Source organism: Eleutherodactylus coqui, chromosome 10 (genome assembly GCF_035609145.1).
Source record: "Eleutherodactylus coqui strain aEleCoq1 chromosome 10, aEleCoq1.hap1, whole genome shotgun sequence".
NCBI lineage: Eukaryota > Metazoa > Chordata > Amphibia > Anura > Eleutherodactylidae > Eleutherodactylus > Eleutherodactylus coqui.
In genome coordinates, this window is record NC_089846.1 from 81,334,633 (window position 1) to 81,355,202 (window position 20,570).

A 20,570-nucleotide genomic window follows, 5' to 3' on the forward strand; every position below is an offset into this window, starting at 1 on the left:
GGTGAGGGAGTACGTAGCCGATCGCACGACCGTCCTCCGTGACGCCTCTGCCACCTACAACTACTGGGTGTCGAAGCTGGACACGTGGCCTGAACTCGCGCTGTATGCCCTGGAGGTGCTTGCTTGTCCTGCGGCTAGCGTCTTGTCAGAGAGTGTGTTTAGTGTGGCTGGGGGAATCATCACGGATAAGCGTACCCACCTGTCAACCGACAGTGCCGACAGGCTTACACTCATCAAGATGAACAAAGCCTGGATTTCCCCAGACTTCTCTTCTCCACCAGCGGACAGCAGCGATACCTAAGCAATACGTAGGCTGCACCCGCGGATGGAAGCATCGTTCTCTCTCACCATCCAAAACGGGGACATTTCTGCTTCATCAATCTGTGTATAATATTCTTCCTCCTCCTCCTCCTGCTCCTCCTCCTGAAACCTCACGTAATCACGCCGAACGGGCAATTTTTCTTAGGGCCACAAGGCTCACTCATATAATTTTTCTAAACAATTTCTATACGTTTCAATGCTCTTAAAAGCGTTGGAACTTTAACTTGAACCAATTTTTCGTTAAACTGGGCTGCCTCCAGGCCTAGTTACCACTTAAGCCACATTAACCAAAGCGATTAATGGGTTTCACCTGCCCTCTTGGTTGGCCATGGCCAATTTTTCTGATGTACATTAGTACTGTTGATACAGCAATTTTTGTGGGCCCTCGCCTACAGTGTAATCAAATGAATTTTTAGCCCACCTGCATTACGGCTGACGTTACATCCGCTGTGTTGGGCAATGCAATGGAATATATTTATGTACCGCCGGTGGCTTCCTGGCACCCACCCATGCTGTGGGTCCACAGAGAATTATAAATGCATCTGTTTCCACATCTAAAGAACCCCAGTCAGACTGGGGCATGCAGTGTGGGCCGAAGCCCACCTGCATTAAGCACGACATTACTACCTCAGCTGTGTTGGGCAATGCAATGGGATATTTTTATGTACTGCCGGTGGGTTCCAGGGAGCCACCCATGCTGTGGGTCCACAGGGAATTATAAATGCATCTGTTTCCACATCTAAAGAACCCCAGTCAGACTGGGGCATGCAGTGTGGGCCGACGCCCACCTGCATTAAGCACGACATTACTACCTCAGCTGTGTTGGGCAATGCAATGGGATATTTTTATGTACCGCCGGTGGGTTCCAGGGAGCCACCCATGCTGTGGGTCCACAGGGACTTCACAATAGGGAGTTGTACCTGCCTGTGTCTTTGAATTAAAAACCGCGGTCTGACTGGGGCATGCAGACACCTTGACAGAATGAATAGTGTGTGGCACATAGGTTCCCCATTGCTATGCCCACGTGTGCAGCTCCTGATGGCGGTGGCACAGGATTATATTTCTCATTGCTTCTGTACAGCATTGTGGGCTATCGCCCAGCCCCTTTTAAAGAGGGTCGCTGCCTAGCCGTGCCAACCCTCTGCAGTGTGTGCCTGCTTTTCCTCTGGCAGGCGCACTTATAAATAGACATGAGTGTGGCGTGGCATGAGGGCAGCTGAAGGCTGGGCAGGGACAGTTTGGTGTGCTCTGTGGACACTGGGTCATGGGGGGGGGGGTTGGTCAGCATGTAACCCAGGAGAAGTGGCAGTGGAGTGTCATGCAGGCAGTGATTGTGCTTTGTTGTAGGTAGTGTGGTGCTTAGCTAAGGTATGCATTGCTAATGAGGGCTTTTCAGAAGTAAAAGTTGTTGGGGGGGGGGGGGCCTACTCTTGCCGGTATTGTGGCTTAATAGTGGGACCTGTGAACTTGGGATGCAGCCCAACATGTAGCCCCTCGCCTGCCCTATCCGTTGCTGTGTCGTTCCCATCACTTTCTTGAATTGCCCAGATTTTCACACATGAAAACCTTAGCGAGCATCGGCGAAATACAAAAATGCTCGGGTCGCCCATTGACTTCAATGGGGTTCGTTACTTGAAACGAACCCTCGAGCATCGCAAAAATTTCGTCCCGAGTAACGAGCACCCGAGCATTTTGGTGCTCGCTCATCTCTACATGGCACGTATCTTGATTACTGGATGTTAGAGACATCAAGCCATTCTATCTGGCCTGGAGTGTATAAATAGAGGCCTGAGAGACTAAATTGCATCCTTGCCCCAAATGAAGGAAAGCCTAATTATGACCCTTGACATAAAATGACTTGGTGAAATTTTTCTCTTGTAAGTTCAACTTTTTGCACTTGAACATAGCCATGTCTTCAAGGGGTGGTTTCATGAAGACATCCCCTTTCCATATGCTCCATTAGGGTACACAAATGTCACAATTGACTTCCTCTATATGTAGAAGTTGGGAGTCATTAAAAAAGAGCAGTTTTCCCTCTGCCAGGCATATTCGCTCTCACAGAACAGTTTTCTTTGCCATCACTTGGTCACTGAGAACATACCTCTCTTAATTATCCCTGGCAGTTAATCAGAATCGGAGAACCCTCCCTCTGTCATTCCTGGTACTGTGCAGAGACATGGATGCATCTCTGTGAAATAATCTGGTAACTAAAATATTAGCTTTCAGACAAATTTAGGAGTTATTCATCCATAATTTACAGCGCAACGTTTCACCTTCTCAGTGGAACCATTTTCAAGGTCCATTGAGGAAAATAGCTCCGTTGAGGAGCTGAAACGTTGCGCATTAAGCTATGGGTGAATAACTCCCACACTTGGCTGGAAGTTACTGGAGCGCTGCTTCATTCTTTTCTATTGGACTGCTGGCCTCTGAGTTGGGTTATTTGAAGCTCTGCACCCATCATTTTAGGTGGCTCTTAATACAGCTCCATTTATCTCAATCGGCGACTAAATATTTAGGGAACATTTACACATTGCCCTTTTTCCATCAATTAAACCAAAATTGCAGCAAAATGTTTTGTCAACTTGTGTAAAATTTTGTAAAGTAGCAGACCCCCCTAATCAATTTCTCTTAACCTATCTCAAGGATAGGTCATCAATAGTGAAAGTCCCAGAGAACCCACTTAATGCAGTTGGCAATGACCAGCAGTTTTTACATTGTTCATAGATGAGGCTGCCCTTCATGTTTCGGAACATGTCATCGGCACACCCTAAGAATATGTACTTACTAAGGTTCCCATGTGTTTGTTGAACATGAGCCGAATATCCTAAAATTAACCCGTAGTTCACTCTTACCAGAGATGGAGTGATTGGTCCATTTTTCTTTGCAGAAGGCCCCATGACATCACACAATTACCTTCATATGTTGGAACTGTTTTTTGTACATCAATAAGGGGGTGTGAATGTGATAGTTTAGTAATGTCCATTGAGGAAGGTCCATTAAGGTCCATTGGAGCTCCTCACCACTATGCCAGGATTGTTAGGGGATTTGTGCAATGACAATTTTTTTGCTTGATCCTTCCCATTGTGAAAAAAAGATATTTGATATTGCAAAGAATTATGGAGCAGATTTATGAAACTGTATAAAAAAGTTTGTTGCCCATGGCAATCAATCGCAATGCAGCTGTCATTTTTCAAATAGAGAATTCAAAATGAAAGCTGCGCTGTGATTGGCTGCTATGGGTAACAAAGACAGTTTTGATAAATATGTCCCTATATTTATATACACAAATTACATTAATGTAGGGGGAGGGGTTTTAGTGATCTAGTATCCATTAAAAATCCTGTGGAAATAGCCTTTAAAAGGAATGTGCCATCAGAGAAGGACCGATTGTATAAATCAAGTTTTTATATTAGACATATTTAAAAAAAAATATTGTGATCATTTTTACATTTTTGATATCAGCCGTCATCTCATTATCATCAGAGGCAGGATTACACTGAGAGGTGACACCTATATATAGCTAACACAGGATCCATCATTCACAATAGGTGATGTCACAGCTTACCTCTTCCCCCTCCCTGCACATGTCATAGAGCACTCCCACAACATTGTTCTATAGAAGCCAATGGGTAAGCTCCAGTCCATTGTGTCTATGACCCATACAATTCCTGTAAAGCAGATCTCTCTAAATGCTTCTAATTGCAGCTCTGACAAGATGGCCGCCTCCCGTAGTCATGTACATACAATGGGATTAAAAATAAAAACTGATTAGAAAAACAGAAAATGTTTCACTCTCTGGTTTTAATTGGTAAAACAAGAAGTGATATATTCACTTTAAGAGAAAATCGACATGTGAAGAGAAATAAAAGAGATAAATCTGGTAATCGTTGCCTGATAGGGAGGACAGGAGAACCATTAGACGGCTGATATTTGATCAGTTCTGGACCTCCTGGTGGTCGCCGTCCCAGAAGGTGATATCTATCTTCCATTTTTACTTTTCTGGGTATGATTGAATGTAAATCTGATAATCTGGAAATGTCATAATGCGACAATCCAGGAGTTAGTTATGTGTCTGTGTTTATTTATGAGGTAAAATAGGAATAAAGCGGAAAAGGGAAAATGTAATGGAGGGCGTCGAAAAGGTCGTGAATATTATTATATGCAAATCTCATGAACTTTCAGCTATTTTCTGAAGATTGCAGTGTGACAACTGTAAGGAATGCAGATGAGACACTATCCATAGACGATGCAAAGCATCTACGTTGTGCTTCCTATAGACGTGCAGGCATAAATACATTTTTATTAGCATCTATGAGGAGGTTCATGTACTGCATGATTGAGACGTTTTGCTTAAATGGGTTGTATAACAATCAAATTTTATCTCCCATCCATAGGATAGGTAATAAAAGTTTGATCAGTAAGGGGTCTCACCACTGAGACCTGCACCGATCCTGAGAATGGTGGTCCCGTGTCCTCTTTCCTGCTCACTGTAGGCTAACTGCACCCCCTACATTGAGGAGGAGATTGAATGGAGAGGTGGTCGTACATGCACGGTGCCACTCTATTCATTTTCAATGGGCCTCCTGGAAATAGCCTAATGCTTGCACTCTACTATTTCCATCAGCCCCATTGGAATGAATGTCGCATGTGCGACCACCTCTCCATTCAATCTCCCTGTCCCTGCAGGTGGGTGTGTTAAACCCACAGTAACAACATGGAACTCTTGTTCTCTGGATTTTATAGGGGTCTTAGTGGTGAGATGCCTTCACTAATCAGACATTTGCTACCGATTCTATGGGTAGATGATAAAAGTTGATTGTAGTACAACTCCTTTAAAGTGATAATCCAGCTTTCAGCATTTATGACCTATCAAAAAAAAATTTCCAAGTCTGATTACTGAACCCCAACTGATGACCAGAAGTGTGGATCCTGGTTCCTGTTGCCCCCCCAGCTACAAGAGCAAAGATAAGAGGAATTTGAATGGAGCACCAGTCAATCAAGCTCCATCTGTGGTAGTGATGGAAACACTTGAGTGCAGGGTTGTACAAGGCTATGGTACATGGCTACCATCTTCCAAAAACAGCACCACACCAGACCTTGGGTTGTATCAGGTATTGTTGCTCAACTCAACGCAGGTGAACTTTGGAGATCAACCAAGGGTAGAGATTTTGGGGCATGAGTAATGTGTTCCAGTAGCAATCATTCACTGGATCCATCGCTCACTTCTTAGTCTTTGACTAGTTATCCACCTGATCAGCTCAGGGTTTGGGGTGTATACTTTAAGAAGGTACCTGAATGTTAGCAATTCTTACATAATAATGGTAGTAAAATGTGAGCTCTCCCAAATGTGTCATCAGCAGTATGAAATGCCTCTCTCGGGTATAGGGGGCCATCAGGTGTTCGCGTGGGCCAGTCTAAAAGGTCAGCTACATTGGGGCTTACCTTTGCAATAAGTCTCTCTCTGTTGATAGCTTCATCACTAGCTATCATCCTAATTCTGCAGTACACACCACACTCACCCACTGTTTCTTTCTCAGGACTACATGCTGCTCTATCTCTTTCTCTCTTTTCTTTCTGTGTCACACACAATGCACACCTAAGTGATCTCTCGACTGCCCATTTGCAGCCATACCTACGGCTCCATGAGATTGCATTACTGCCACCAGAAACATGGCCACCATTATAAAGTACAAGAACGTTGACCATAGCATTTAATAAACAATTGCTTTCATGGTTACTGCTCCGAGTCCTAATACATTGAATATGGCAAATGAGGAATGAAATCTGGCACGCCCGCATAAAACTTCTTGTTTGCTGTTAATAACAACTGTGAAGAAGAACCACCTTGATTCAAAAAGTGTTGCATTCACCCTGCTAATTTGAACCCTTTTATGGACATTTTAATAATGCATTAATAAACAGGAAGTTTTATGTGGATGTGATGAATTTCATCCTTCATCAATCCATACCTAGGAGCTCCCAAAACTTGTGTTTGGCTATGGCAAGAGGCCAACTTCAAAGCACTCTGTTCATAACATTTCCGTTTCTGGTTTGGAACTTCCTCACAATATAAAAAGACCTTCCAGGTTTTAGAGTCTGGTGTGTGATGGAATGATATCACTTGCTGCAAAACTATTCTCTGAGGAGAGTCGTGGAGCATAAGGTTGCTATATAAAGGATATTGTTATTGTCATGACTGCATCAAGAAATAAAAGTTTTCATCTTCTTTATTGTCTACTTTTCTTGTCTTGATATTTTCCATTTTTCACTCTTATTTGCTCTTTCTTCATCAACTTGTTTGGGAGGGGATTTATTATGAGGGTTTTTTGGGGAAGTCAGTTTTGCTAGAGGTCACGCTATTGGCAACAAATGTATCACTGTGTCACACACGGATGATATATTTGTCACATCTTTAAATATGTCCACAGAGGTTGAAACACTTTTTATGCCACCCACCTACTAAGTATGATTGTGACTTTAAAAAAAAAGTTGTAATATTGAATCTGACTACAAAAATTAAAAAAATAAAAAACTCAAACCACACAAACCCTGGACCTTTTACTTTTGAAAAGTGGAGTGAGAAGCGTAACAGTGCAAAAGAGTCAAAAAACCTGTTTTATGTAAAAATGTGTGACTTTTTGACAACAGAAAACTACTGTACAGCCCTTCATAAATACCCCCTTTTTGTATAGATTTTTTAACATTTTTGTTAATGGTTTTGTTAATTTTCCATCTTTATCTTTTTTTATTTCTTGATTTTTCAACTACTGATCTCTGCCAGTTTTCTGATTTCTGCTATCTTCCTGTTCTTTGGCATCTTCTTTGTCTCCGCCATCATCAACTTGACCTCTGCCATCATTTTCGTGACCTCTGCCATCTTCCTGATTTCCACCATCTTCTTTGTCTCCACCATTATCTTTATCTCCACCATCATCTTCTTGACCTCTGACATCATTTTCTTGACCCCTGCCATATTCTTTGTCTCCACCAGTATTTTAGTCTGTGCCATCATCTTCTTAACCTCTGCAATCATTTTCTTGACCTTTACCATCATCTTCTTGACCTCTGACATCATTTTCTTGACCTTTGCCATCATCTTCTTGACCTCTGACATCATTTTCTTGACCTTTGCCATCATCTTCTTGACCTCTGCCATCTTCTTTGTCTCTGCCAGTATTTTGGTCTGTGCCATCATCTTCTTAACCTCTGCCATCATTTTCCTAACCTCTGCCATCTTCTTTATCTTTACTACCTTCATCTCCACAACCGTCCTGAGCTCTGCTATCTTTTCAAGCCTTGTCATCTTTCTGATGTTCACCGTCTTCCTTATTTTTCCTGTTTTCCTAATCTCCAACATTATTATCTTGTTTTGCTTCCTATTTAATTGTCTTAATCATTTTGGTTGACTTTATCTTATTTTTGCTTTTTAAAATATTAATAATGTTTTGGTGTTATCAGTATAATTGTAATTCTTGTTATTATAGTTTTAGCATCAGTTTTGATATGTATGGAAATGATCTATTTTTAATTGTTGTCTCTTATTACAGCTTCCTGTTATAATGTATGTGTACACATAATATAATCTTATAGTTTATACCTTACTCTGATATTTATACATTACATAGGTGTCTTTTTCACTCTTTTGTTGCACCTATAGTGTGTGAAATTCTCTTTAATCTAATGTACCACATAATTGACATTATATTTAAGAAATGTGAAATAATCCTTGAAGAAATCTGACATGTAATGTATTAAACCTCGAATTGTACGTTTTATGTATGTCTGTTCCAGCAAGGGTGTCCTTGGACCATTTAATGGACATTCATGAAAAATAGTGTTAATAGTCCGGATTTTCTGTCTTGAAATGTAATGACACTTACTCATTAATGAAGAATTATTAAATTTAAGGCCAAGAGATACGTGAGGATGTCGCCATTACAAACATGACTTCTATGGTCTCTGGTTAAAAATGGCCCATTCATTTAGCAATAATAGATTCCATTAAATTATGTAGAGTCTCTGCTTTATGGGACATAGGTGAAGCTTCTCTGGATTTGTAAGCTTCATCCCAACTTGGTCTTTGAATTCTGAATTGAATAATTTACACAGTGTGTTGGCATTGTCTAAAAGGACAAAAATGTAAGAAAGAATGCTTGGTTGGCTTTTCATATTGAATAGATGATTAGTTTTCAATTAAGTTTTTATGTGGAGTTGCTCACAGGAAGGAAAATTGATGTAAACTGCTAACAGTGACAACTTGGGTATCTACCACTAGGGTTGCAGTCATCTCCATGACCAGGTTCTTACAATATACTTAGCATGCGATTGGTAGCACGGCCATAGCATACATTTTACATCAGCGTCCAGGGAGCTTCAAATTACAACTGGTAGTGAGTTATGCATTGCCTTATATTTTATCTATTAATCTGGTTACATCCGGACCTGCAATCAAAATCTTGCTGACTAAGAGTGGCTTCAGACGAGCGTGTTTTTGTGCGTACATAGGTGCGTACATAAGTGCATACCCATGTAGGTGCAAAAACACGTGTGAATGCAGGTCCGTGCATTGCCTTCAATGGAGCCGCTGCTGCTGCTGCTGGGGGCTCTGTTGAAGGCAATGGTCTGCTGGAACCCCCAAATTGTTTTTCAGGGGAGGGCTTTAAACATAAGCCCCAACCCCCCAAAAAACAACAATTTTAGTGTAAAAAAAACAAGAAAAAAAAAACTTACCTGTCCGCCACTGCCATGTCCCCATGGGGATGAAGAACACATCTGCCGCATGCAGCAGATGTTTCCATCATCTCTGCGTGGAAAAAGAATTCCCTGCTGCCCCTGCCACATCTGTGACATTCAGGAATTCATGAATGGGTGAGTGAGTGCTGCTTCTGATTGACTGAGTGCTGGGACCAATTAGAGGCAGCTCTCAGCTGTCATTCAATAGCTGAGAGCTGCTTCTGATTGGTCACAGTGCTCAGCCATTCAGAGGCAGCGCATTCAGCAGTCAGGGAATTTAAATCCCCCCAGCTGAATACTCCTCACAGCAATGCAGGAGAAGAGCCAACTAGACGCGGCTGAGCCCCGGCAGCTGCAGAGAGATGAGTATAGATTTTTTAAAAATGTTTATCACCATTTTTTCTTGTTTTTCAGGGAACGGCTTATATTTAAAGCTTTTCCCTGAAAAACAATTACTGGATGCTGGCAGCTTGAGCCGCTACCACAGCTGTCATCTGTGACAGCTGCAGTAGGGAATTCTTTATTCCCTGCAGAGATTTCGAATTCCTTTGCTGCATCTGTCACAGATGTGGCAGGTGCAGCAGGGAATTCTTTTTCCATGCAGGGATGAAGGAAACACTAAAATTGTTGTTTTTCAGGGAAGGGCTTATATTTAAAGCCCTTCCCTGAAAAACAATTACGGGGTGTCGGCAAACCATTGTCTTCAATGGAGCCGCTAGCAGCAGACGTGGCTCCATTGAAGACAATGCGTGCATTCCCTATTGTGCATGCATGTCCTATATTTACAGGCATGTGCTTGTAAAACATGTGAACACACCATAGGGAATGCATTGCCTGTAATAGATGCGTGTTTTTGCGCGTGCGTATGCATGCACAAAAACACGCTCGTCTGAAGCCACCCTTATTAAGAAGTCTCTGAATGCAAGACTTCACAATTTGCTGCTGAGGATACAATGTTTGTCCCTGACAGTATATAATAGCAAATAGAAAAAAGTACCCAAAAATGGAATATCTGATTATTTATTGCAGATTATTGGGAAGGTCTATCACAGCCTATTAGTAGTTTGAGGTAATACCCAGTTTATAGTAAAAAAATTAACAATTTTTTGTAATTTATTCCACTTTATTGGATTCTTTTAAGGCCACTTTAGGACGATTTTGCTGTAGATGAGTTTACAGATAAAACTTCATTTTATGTATTGTATTTTGTTATTTATTTAATTTTGACCTTTCTAAGCGATTTTCTCAGCAAGCCGACTAAGACATTTTTAGAAATTCATTAACCGTTTCATATTCTAAAAAAAAGACTATTGGAACTCTTAATAAAAATGTTTTTAAAGGTTGTTTTAATTTAGTAAATTCTTAAGGAAATTCTAGGTAATGCAGAGTCAGAAAAGATTAACTTTATAACTATGACTCTAACGTTGCGCTGCGTACGTACAAGGTGGTTGCTTGTCTTCTGTCAAATTCTGTTCATCTGTATGTTAGCGACATGTTCTGGGAAAAACCAATACCAATATGGCTGACATTGTAGCACCTTAATGTATTGTCACCAAACATTCCCTGATGATTTGCAACTCTGCTTAGTTTTGGTACATAGTACAATGCTTCCTCCCATGACCCCAAAGAAAAAAATAATACAGGAATTAAATACACAGCCATGATACATCTGATAAGAACTAAAGTGTGGCAACAGAATATGAGAAAGAATTTAGAACAAAGGGATTAAGCCATCAATATAAGATTGGTGAAGATCCAACTATCAACACTTCCACCATTCAAATGGTTTTGCATCTCAGCACTATTGGTTTGAGTCTAACTGAGCTGTAATAGCAGACGCAGTCATTACCGAACATACCATTCACTTCTGGTAGACAATATGGGCACCATGAAGTCAGAATTATTGGTCCCTAATCTCAAGTATGGAGGAAAAAAATTGCTTATAATTCCACCAAATGATAAATTTTAAGTTTTTGAGTCCTACTTTAACCTATTTGTAATGTCATTGGACACATTGTGTAATATATTGTAATCTACAGCATGTTCCTCTCATTTAGGTTGAACCACAGGAGCTGGCTCAGTCATCTTTCTGGGTCAAAGTCCAAGAAGAAAAATTTGAAGACAAAGAACTTTTTTCAAAGTTGTCTCAGACTTTTGCGACACATCAGAAAGGTAAGGAATAGGAAGATGCTGGCATATATTTATGCAGAATGTATTTATCTAATATGTCTCTCAGTACTTAACATAACATAATTCTGTTTTGAAATTGCTTCTACCCCATAGAACTGTAAAACCTGCTGCAAAATGGGTAGTTCTCGCAACATAACAACGTATTTTAGACTTATACGCCCTCCTAGTTGTATAGTAGATGTAATTCTCATATTGTGAAAATCAGGGCTGGCATCAGCACCAGAAAAACATGGGTTTGTGCTAGGGCCAAGTGGGCTTTGGGGTCTGTACTAAGTAAAGATACAGTGCTCATACTCTATCCTTCTCAAGACAAGGCCTGCCCTGGGTTAAGACAGTAGGTTCACTGTGGCTTTGTTGCTCATGAGCCTACATAACCTTAGACCCCCAATGGATCCCCCATTCTCGACATCAATAAGGGTCCCATCGGTTGGACCCCCACCAATCTATTAGTTTTCACCAATCCAGTGGATGCATGAAAACTGAAAAAATCCCCCATCATTGGAATACCCCTTTAATTTGTGATGTTTTCCCTGTAAATGGACCTTTGGAACTTGGCTGGCCTCGGGTTATGGGTGAAAACTGATAAATCGGTGGGGGGCTGACCGCTAGGACTCTCAGTGATCTATCAGATTTCATAGTTGGATTAATTAGGATTTATTTAGGATTCCTCTTTATTTCCTAAATATGCCATAGACCAGCATGATGAAAGCCCATGAAGGCCAACTATCATGACTATAAAGGAAACCTGTAACCACCCCATCACCCCCAAAACAAACTTCACTGACCAGTAGGGGATGAAACATCAATCACTTCTAATGACGCTTTTTGTAATAAGCACATGCATATCTGCAATTAAATTTCACAGCTAGATTATCGCATATTGTATATACAAACCTTCATGAAAGAGTCATCTGGCCAAAAAGAGTCAAGCCGCTCCATGAGCTGCCAAGCTAACTACACCCCCTTTCTCTGGATAGATAGCTCAATGCATGCCCATCCCATTTACACAGCAATCATTATCAAGAGTAAGGGGTTGATACGACTCTTCTCAGTCAAATGACTCTTCTCCACTCATCTGCATATGTTGCAGAGGATAACTTTGAAATCTAATGTTTTAGTCCTTGTGAGCCAGTGAGTTAGTTTTGAGATTGAGATGTTGATAACAGGTTGTCTTTACAGGGATTGCACCACAATTGACTTTTATCACCTATCCAAACCAAAGGTAATGGAATTATGATCAGTGGTTGTTACACTCTTTAGACCCCACTGATCCCAAAATCAGGGATCCCATCTCCCCTTATTTTCATCACTGTACCCACCAGCAGTCACATGGAGATTGAATGGAGCAGCGGTTGGACATGTGTGGGGCCACTGCACTCATTTCAATGCAGCTGACAGGACAGAAATAGCCGAGTACAAGCACTTTGCTGTCTCCGGCATTTTCATTGTAGATGCATGGAGTGGCACTGCACATTCACGAACATTCAATATCCTATTCACTGCAAGGGGGGTACAGTAAATAGGGTGGTGAGACCCCCGCCAATCTGATTTTTATCCTCTATCTCATAATAACGCTAAGACCCCTATAATGATTTGTGGATGTTTTTTGGTTTAACATTTTTTATTTTTGCTTAGTTACAGCATGTTTTCTCGTCCATCTTCTGCAGATTTTTAATAACCATATATTTTTCCTTTTTTTCTAATTTACAGTATGCCTATTTGTCTGAATTTTATTTTTGGAAATCCATTTTTTATATCCTCTGGGTATATATGATTTATTAGACTCCAAATTTGCTTGGATGAATAAACCAAATTAAGCTCCATCCTGCTGTCCCATTATCTGACTGGCAAAGAAGTGGACAGAAATTTAAGTAATGCACACCATCAGGATGGCCACTGCAGAGTCCAATTAATACTGTATAGATAGTAAGCTTCACTAAGCAGGCGGCCCTCTTGTGGCTTTAGAAGTAATTAAACAAGTAGAAAACTTTAGAAATAATGACGGCTGTGCAGCACAAATTAATAGAAATTCCTATATAAACTGCAAGCGTATATACAAAAGAGAAAGTGGCAATTAGTGGGGATGTTGAATACACAGACTTTTCAAAGACTGATAATTATTTTTTTTACCTTGAACCAACGATTTGTTTGAATGTTAAGGAAAGTAAAAGTTTAAAAGAAAAATTAGCAAAAAAAAATCGAAATTAATATAAATGCCTACGTTTTTTTTCTTTCTTTCGGGAAGTTTTTCTTTTCTTGGTAATACTGTAGATGTTTTGTGGTTTCACAGTTTTCCACAGACCCTCAGTGACATAAATCTGCATTGTTATGCTGCACTACATTCCGTTGTCATGTACAGATAATAGTTTTTTTTTTAATTTTTGGTTGAATGAGAAAGTAGTACAAATCCATTCCTTTGAAAATAGGCCCACTGCAAAACTTGTACCAGACCCAAGGGTGTATATAATGTGCAGCTGTACGGCCTCCTGCACACGGGCGTATTTGCACTGCAGAGTCTGCAGTGGGCATCCGGCTCCGTGCTCCACAGCAAATACTGCCCATAGCATTCAATGGCAAAACGCCATTTCATCTCCACGAGCAAAAATCGATTGTGATTTTCCACTCGTGGAGAAAAAAATCGCAGAATACTGCGATTTTGTGCGGGTTACGCACGTCCGGCTTCCATTAAAGTCAATGGAAGTCGTCCGCCCCGTGGCACTTTCGCAGTGAACTAAGCTCCGCCCCTCTTATTGCTGGCTGCGACAAGGGGTGGGGAGGGGGCGAAAGTTTAGCACACTAGCTCCCTCCTTGTCCCGCCTCCTCCCCTTGCTGAGAGACAGCGAGGGGGACGGAAGGGGGAGACACAGTTTAGCAGAGCTAAACTGTCACCCCCGCCCAACGCCACTGTGCCCTCGGCGTATATGTGCCTGCCCAGGGCCATCTGAACACCGTACAAACATGCAAATCCAGCCTTACTAACATGTTGGATTTGCCAGTCCAGAAGAACTGCACTTAAAGGAATCATCAATTAACCCAAGGGTCATCACAAAGATATGGAGGGGGACACAAACAATCTTTTGACCCCCTATATGTATGTAAGGATTTTGTTTTATTTCATTCATTCATTCATTCATTCATTCATTTATTTATATATGCATTTTTTTTATCCCTAGCTACCAATCTCTATTTGCACTTCATCATCCAACCCTTTGTCTTTCTTCTATTACGTACCCTCATATATCTATATATCTATTCTATGTACCACTATTGTGATGTATATATTATGTAGTGTGTCTCCAGTGGGACTGAAGAGGAGGTAAAGTGCCTCGAAACTTTTTTGGCCTTTCATGCTGGATTATATCTAAATAAGAGAATAGCGCTTTTATCCAAATCTGTGCTCTGTGCACATGTTTCCTAAAATGGGTTGTGCCACCCTATCATTTTTTGCCCTATTCCTGTCACATCAGGTAGTCAGAACAGTAATGTGGCCATCTCGGTTTATTCCAGGACCAGAGGGTCCTTCAACATGATGGGGACTAATTTAGCTTTTTCCTACAGGACTATTTTCTTCCTATATAATAGCAGCCCAATTCCACCCCAACTGCTATGAGGCTTTTAGTCCGCCACAGATATGAGACTCCATGTGTTGCTGCAACTTCCAAACTCTTTATTACAATACCACCTCATCAATCAAGACTGTATAAGGCAAAATTACCTTCTTGACCTTATTGACCAATCAGAGTGTAGCTTTTATGTACTAAGAGTTTGTTCATAACTTGTTTCTCATATGAATAGGTTTTGTTTTGTGTGTTCCTCAGGAATAGAAATAGACCCTGGTTGACATGACAGAGGCCAAAATGGAGTCTTTTTGGCTTCTGTAGGGGTGATATCTACTTGCCACAGTAGAGGAGAGCTCCGTAGACTGTGCTTTACTATATAATGAGCCAATGCAGAAAAAGTATAACTTTATCATCAATGTAGCCAATGGCTTACAGTGAGAAAGTCACAGCGTGTCTATGGTGGTACGCCTCAGGCATGAAGGTTGGGGGTATGTTTCAGAGAATACTTCTGACACATACTGTATCTACAACGCACAGTGCACCGAAAACAAGATATAAAGCCTAGTAAAACTTACCATGAAAAATATGCATGGATGATGCAGCAAAATACATGCGGCATATAGGTGAGCATAGACTATAGGTTTGCTTTACTCCTCACAGTCACCAATGCCAAGACTCCTGTGTACATTGGTCCGTTCAGTGACAGGAGACCTTTGGTAATAAGTCTAATTCAGTAACAATAGTCATAACAACCTTTTATAATTGATAACAAAACGCTTTCCTAACGCCTTGTTTATCAGATCGCTGCATCTTCGAGTTTTCGTAATCCTCAATTAAATACGGTCTACTGACCTCACTTAATTTGACAGGAGCTTTAAAAGCTTATGATGATGGATGATGAGGGCTAATAATTAACAATCAATCATTATTTAAGACGTGGGTTGATGTCAGCAGTTCTGGGGTTCTGCGAGAGTAAATGCACTCAAGACAAGGCTCTGTAATTACTTAAAGACAAGTTTAATATGGGATTTTCAAAGATTTGTCTTTACAAAAATGACCGAGAGTTATTTTCTCTGTTTTTATTTTTGCTGCACTGCAGATGCTGTACTTCTGCATCACTATAAACATATAGATATGATGCACTTATAGGAATATAATTTTTCTTCTGAAATTTCCATATATTATATATCTACTAATACTGTCTCCTAGAGTATAGCTACTATTATACTGCCCGTGTGAGCAAGAATATAACGACTATAATACCGCCCCTACGTACAGGTATATAGCAACTACCAGTATAATACAGCCCCCCTATGTACAAGAATATAAATACTATAATACTGCCGCCTATGTACAAGAATATAGCTACTATAATACTGCCCCCTATGTACAAGAATATAACTACTATACTACTGCCCTCTATGTACAAGAATATAACTACTATAATACTGCGTCCTATGTACAAGAATATAACTACTATAATACTGCTCCTATGTACAAGAATATAACTAATATAATACTGCCCCTATGTACAAGAATATAACTACTATAATACTGCCTCCTATATACAATAATATAACTACTATAATACTACTCCCTATGTACAATAATTTAACTACTATAATACTGCTCCTATGTACAAGAATATAACTACTATTATACTGCCCCCTATGTACAAGAATATAACTACTATAATACTGCCCTCTATGTACAAGAATATAACTACTATAATACTGCCTCCTATGTACAAGAATATAACTACTTTAATACTGTCCCCTATGTACAAGAATATAACTACTATAATACTGCCCCCTATGTACAAGCATATAACTAATATAATACTGCTACCTATATACAAGAATACAACTACTGTAATACTGCCTCCTATGTGGAAGAATATAACTACTATAATACTGCCTCCTATGTGCAAGAATATAACTACTATAATACTGCCTCCTATATACAAGAATATAACTACTATAATACTGTGCTCTATGTACAAGAATATAACTACTATAATACTACACTGTATGTACTAAAATATAACTACTAAAATATTGCCCCCTATGTACAAGAATATATCTACTATAATGCTGCCCCTATGTATAAAAATATAACTACTGTAATACTGCTCCTATGTGCAAGAATATAACTACTATAATACTGCCCCTATGTACAAGAATATAACTACTATAATACTACTCCCTATGTACAGGAATATAACTACTATAATACTGCCCCCTATGTACAAGAATATAACTACTATAATACTGCTCCCTATTTACAAAAATATAACTCCTATAATACTGCCTCCTATGTGCAAGAATATAACTACTATAATACTGCCTCCTATATACAAGAATATAACTACTATAATACTGCCCCCTATGTAGAAGAATATAACTACTCTAATACTACACCGTATGTACTAAAATATAACTACTATAATAATGCCCCCTATGTACAAGAATATATCTACTATAATACTGCCCCTATGTACAAGAATATAACTACTGTAATACTGCTCCTATGTACAAGAATATAACTACTATAATACTGCTCCTATGTACAAGAATATAACTACTATAATAATGCCCCTATGTAAAAGAATATAACTACTATAATACTGCCCCTATGTACAAGAATATAACTACTATAATACTACTCCTATGTACAGGACTATAACTAATATAATACTATCCCCTATGTACAAGAATATAACTACTATAATACAGCCCCCTATGTACAAGCATATAACTAATATAATACTGCTACCTATATACAAGAATACAACTACTGTAATACTGCCTCCTATGTGGAAGAATATAACTACTATAATACTGCCTCCTATGTGCAAGAATATAACTACTATAATACTGCCTCCTATATACAAGAATATAACTACTATAATACTGTGCTCTATGTACAAGAATATAACTACTATAATACTACACTGTATGTACTAAAATATAACTACTAAAATATTGCCCCCTATGTACAAGAATATATCTACTATAATGCTGCCCCTATGTATAAAAATATAACTACTGTAATACTGCTCCTATGTGCAAGAATATAACTACTATAATACTGCCCCTATGTACAAGAATATAACTACTATAATACTACTCCCTATGTACAGGAATATAACTACTATAATACTGCCCCCTATGTACAAGAATATAACTACTATAATACTGCTCCCTATTTACAAAAATATAACTCCTATAATACTGCCTCCTATGTGCAAGAATATAACTACTATAATACTGCCTCCTATATACAAGAATATAACTACTATAATACTGCCCCCTATGTAGAAGAATATAACTACTCTAATACTACACCGTATGTACTAAAATATAACTACTATAATAATGCCCCCTATGTACAAGAATATATCTACTATAATACTGCCCCTATGTACAAGAATATAACTACTGTAATACTGCTCCTATGTACAAGAATATAACTACTATAATACTGCTCCTATGTACAAGAATATAACTACTATAATAATGCCCCTATGTAAAAGAATATAACTACTATAATACTGCCCCTATGTACAAGAATATAACTACTATAATACTACTCCTATGTACAGGACTATAACTAATATAATACTATCCCCTATGTACAAGAATATAACTACTATAATACTGCTGAAATGTCCAAGAAAATAAGTACTATAATACTGACCCCTATGTACAAGAATATAACTACTGTAATACTGCTCCTATGTACAAGAATATAACTACTATAATAATGCCCCTATGTAAAAGAATATAACTACTATAATACTGCCCCTATGTACAAGAATACAAGTACTATAATACTGCTCCCTATGTACAAGAATATAACTACCATAATACTGCCCCCTATGTAGAAGAATATAACTACTATAATACTGCCCCCTATGTACAAGAATATAACTACTATAATACTGCCTCCTATGTACAAGAATATAACTACTATAATACTGCCCCAATGTACAAGAATATAACTACTATAATACTTCCTCCGATATACAAGAATATAACTACTATAATACTGCCCCTATGTACAAGAATATAACTACTATAGTATTGCCCCCTATGTACATGAATATATCTACTATAATACTGCCTCCTATGTACAAGAATATAACTACTATAATACTGCCCCAATGTACAAGAATATAACTACTATAATACTTCCTCCTATATACAAGAATATAACTACTATAATACTGCCCCTATGTACAAGAATATAACTACTACAGTATTGCCCCCTATGTACAAGAATATAACTACTATAATACTGCCTCCTATATACAAGAATATAACTACTATAATACTGCCCCTATGTACAAGAATATAACTACTATAATACTGCCCCCTATGTACAAGAATATAACTACTATAATACTGCCTCCTATGTACAAGAATATAACTACTATAATACTGCTCCTATGTACAAGAATATAACTACTATAATACTGCTCCTATGTACTAGAATATAACTACTATAATACTGCCTCCTATATGCAAGAATATATCTACTATAATACTGCCCCCTATGTAAAAGAATATAACTACTATAATACTACCACCTATGTACAAGAATATAACTACTACAATACTGCCCCTATGTACAAGAATATAACTACTATAATACTGCCTCCTATGTACAATAGTATAACTACTATAATACTGCCCCCTATGTACAAGAATATAACTACTATAATACTGCCTCCTATGTACAAGAATATAACTACTATAATACTGCTCCCTATGTACAAGAATATAACTACTATACTACTGCCTCCTATATGCAAGAATATAACTACTATAATACTGCCCCTGTATACAAGAATATAACTACTATAATACTGCCTCCTATATACAAGAATATAACTACTAGAATACTGCCCCCTATGTACAAGAATATAACTACTATAGTATTGCCTCCTATGTACAAGAATATAACTACTATAACACTGCCCCTATGTACAAGAATATAACTACTATAGTACTGCCCCCTATGTACATGAATATATCTACTATAATACTGCTCCCTATGTACAAGAATATAACTACTATAATACTGCCCCTATGTACAAGAATATAACTACTATAATACTGCCCCCTATGTACAAGAATATAACTACTATAATACTGCCTCCTATATACAAGAATATAACTACTATAATACTGCCCCCTATGTACAAGAATATAGCTACTATAATACTGCCCCCTGTGTGCAAGAATATAACTACTATAAAACTGCTCCTATGTACAAAAATATAACTACTATAATACTGCCCCTATGTACTAGAATATGTATAATATACCCTTCAGACAATTATGCAACAACTTTTTGGTCCCGTCTGGAAAAATATGGATTCGATTTACTGCTTTTTGATTTTCATTGTAATCCAATCGCAGGACACTAATCTAGTGGATCAAAGTATCAGACAGATGATCTGCTCAGTGCGTTATGAGGCTGGTATTGGTTTTTCCTCTGTGTCTTGTAGCTTTCTTCCTGTTTCTTTTACAAATCCCATTAAGAGTCTTTTTTGAGACTTCTTCCTTATTAGGTCTCTTTGTTTTACAGAAATGTCCAAATGTAGCGTTTTACCAATTAGTGAGCGCTGTGAAAGAACAATGGCTGCCATCTCATTACAGCAGCTTTTTTTTAGCAGGAATGTAAATGCATGGTCCTTGTTATTCCAAATTCTGCTAGCTGTGTTTGTAATTTTCTTGGAGAGGTCACCTGCTCCCTCCA

The 20,570-nt window shown here is 38.8% G+C and overlaps 1 protein-coding gene across 2 annotated transcripts in view; it reads left to right on the forward strand.

The window, feature by feature from the left end:
- Window positions 1-20,570, forward strand: part of DIAPH2 (diaphanous related formin 2) — a 1,247,874-nt gene that overhangs the window by 437,302 nt on the left and 790,002 nt on the right. For both annotated transcript variants that reach the window (XM_066581425.1, XM_066581424.1), the window contains one exon: window positions 11,112-11,226. In XM_066581425.1, the coding sequence (XP_066437522.1) occupies window positions 11,112-11,226 (115 nt within the window). The remainder of the gene's footprint in view (window positions 1-11,111; window positions 11,227-20,570) is intronic.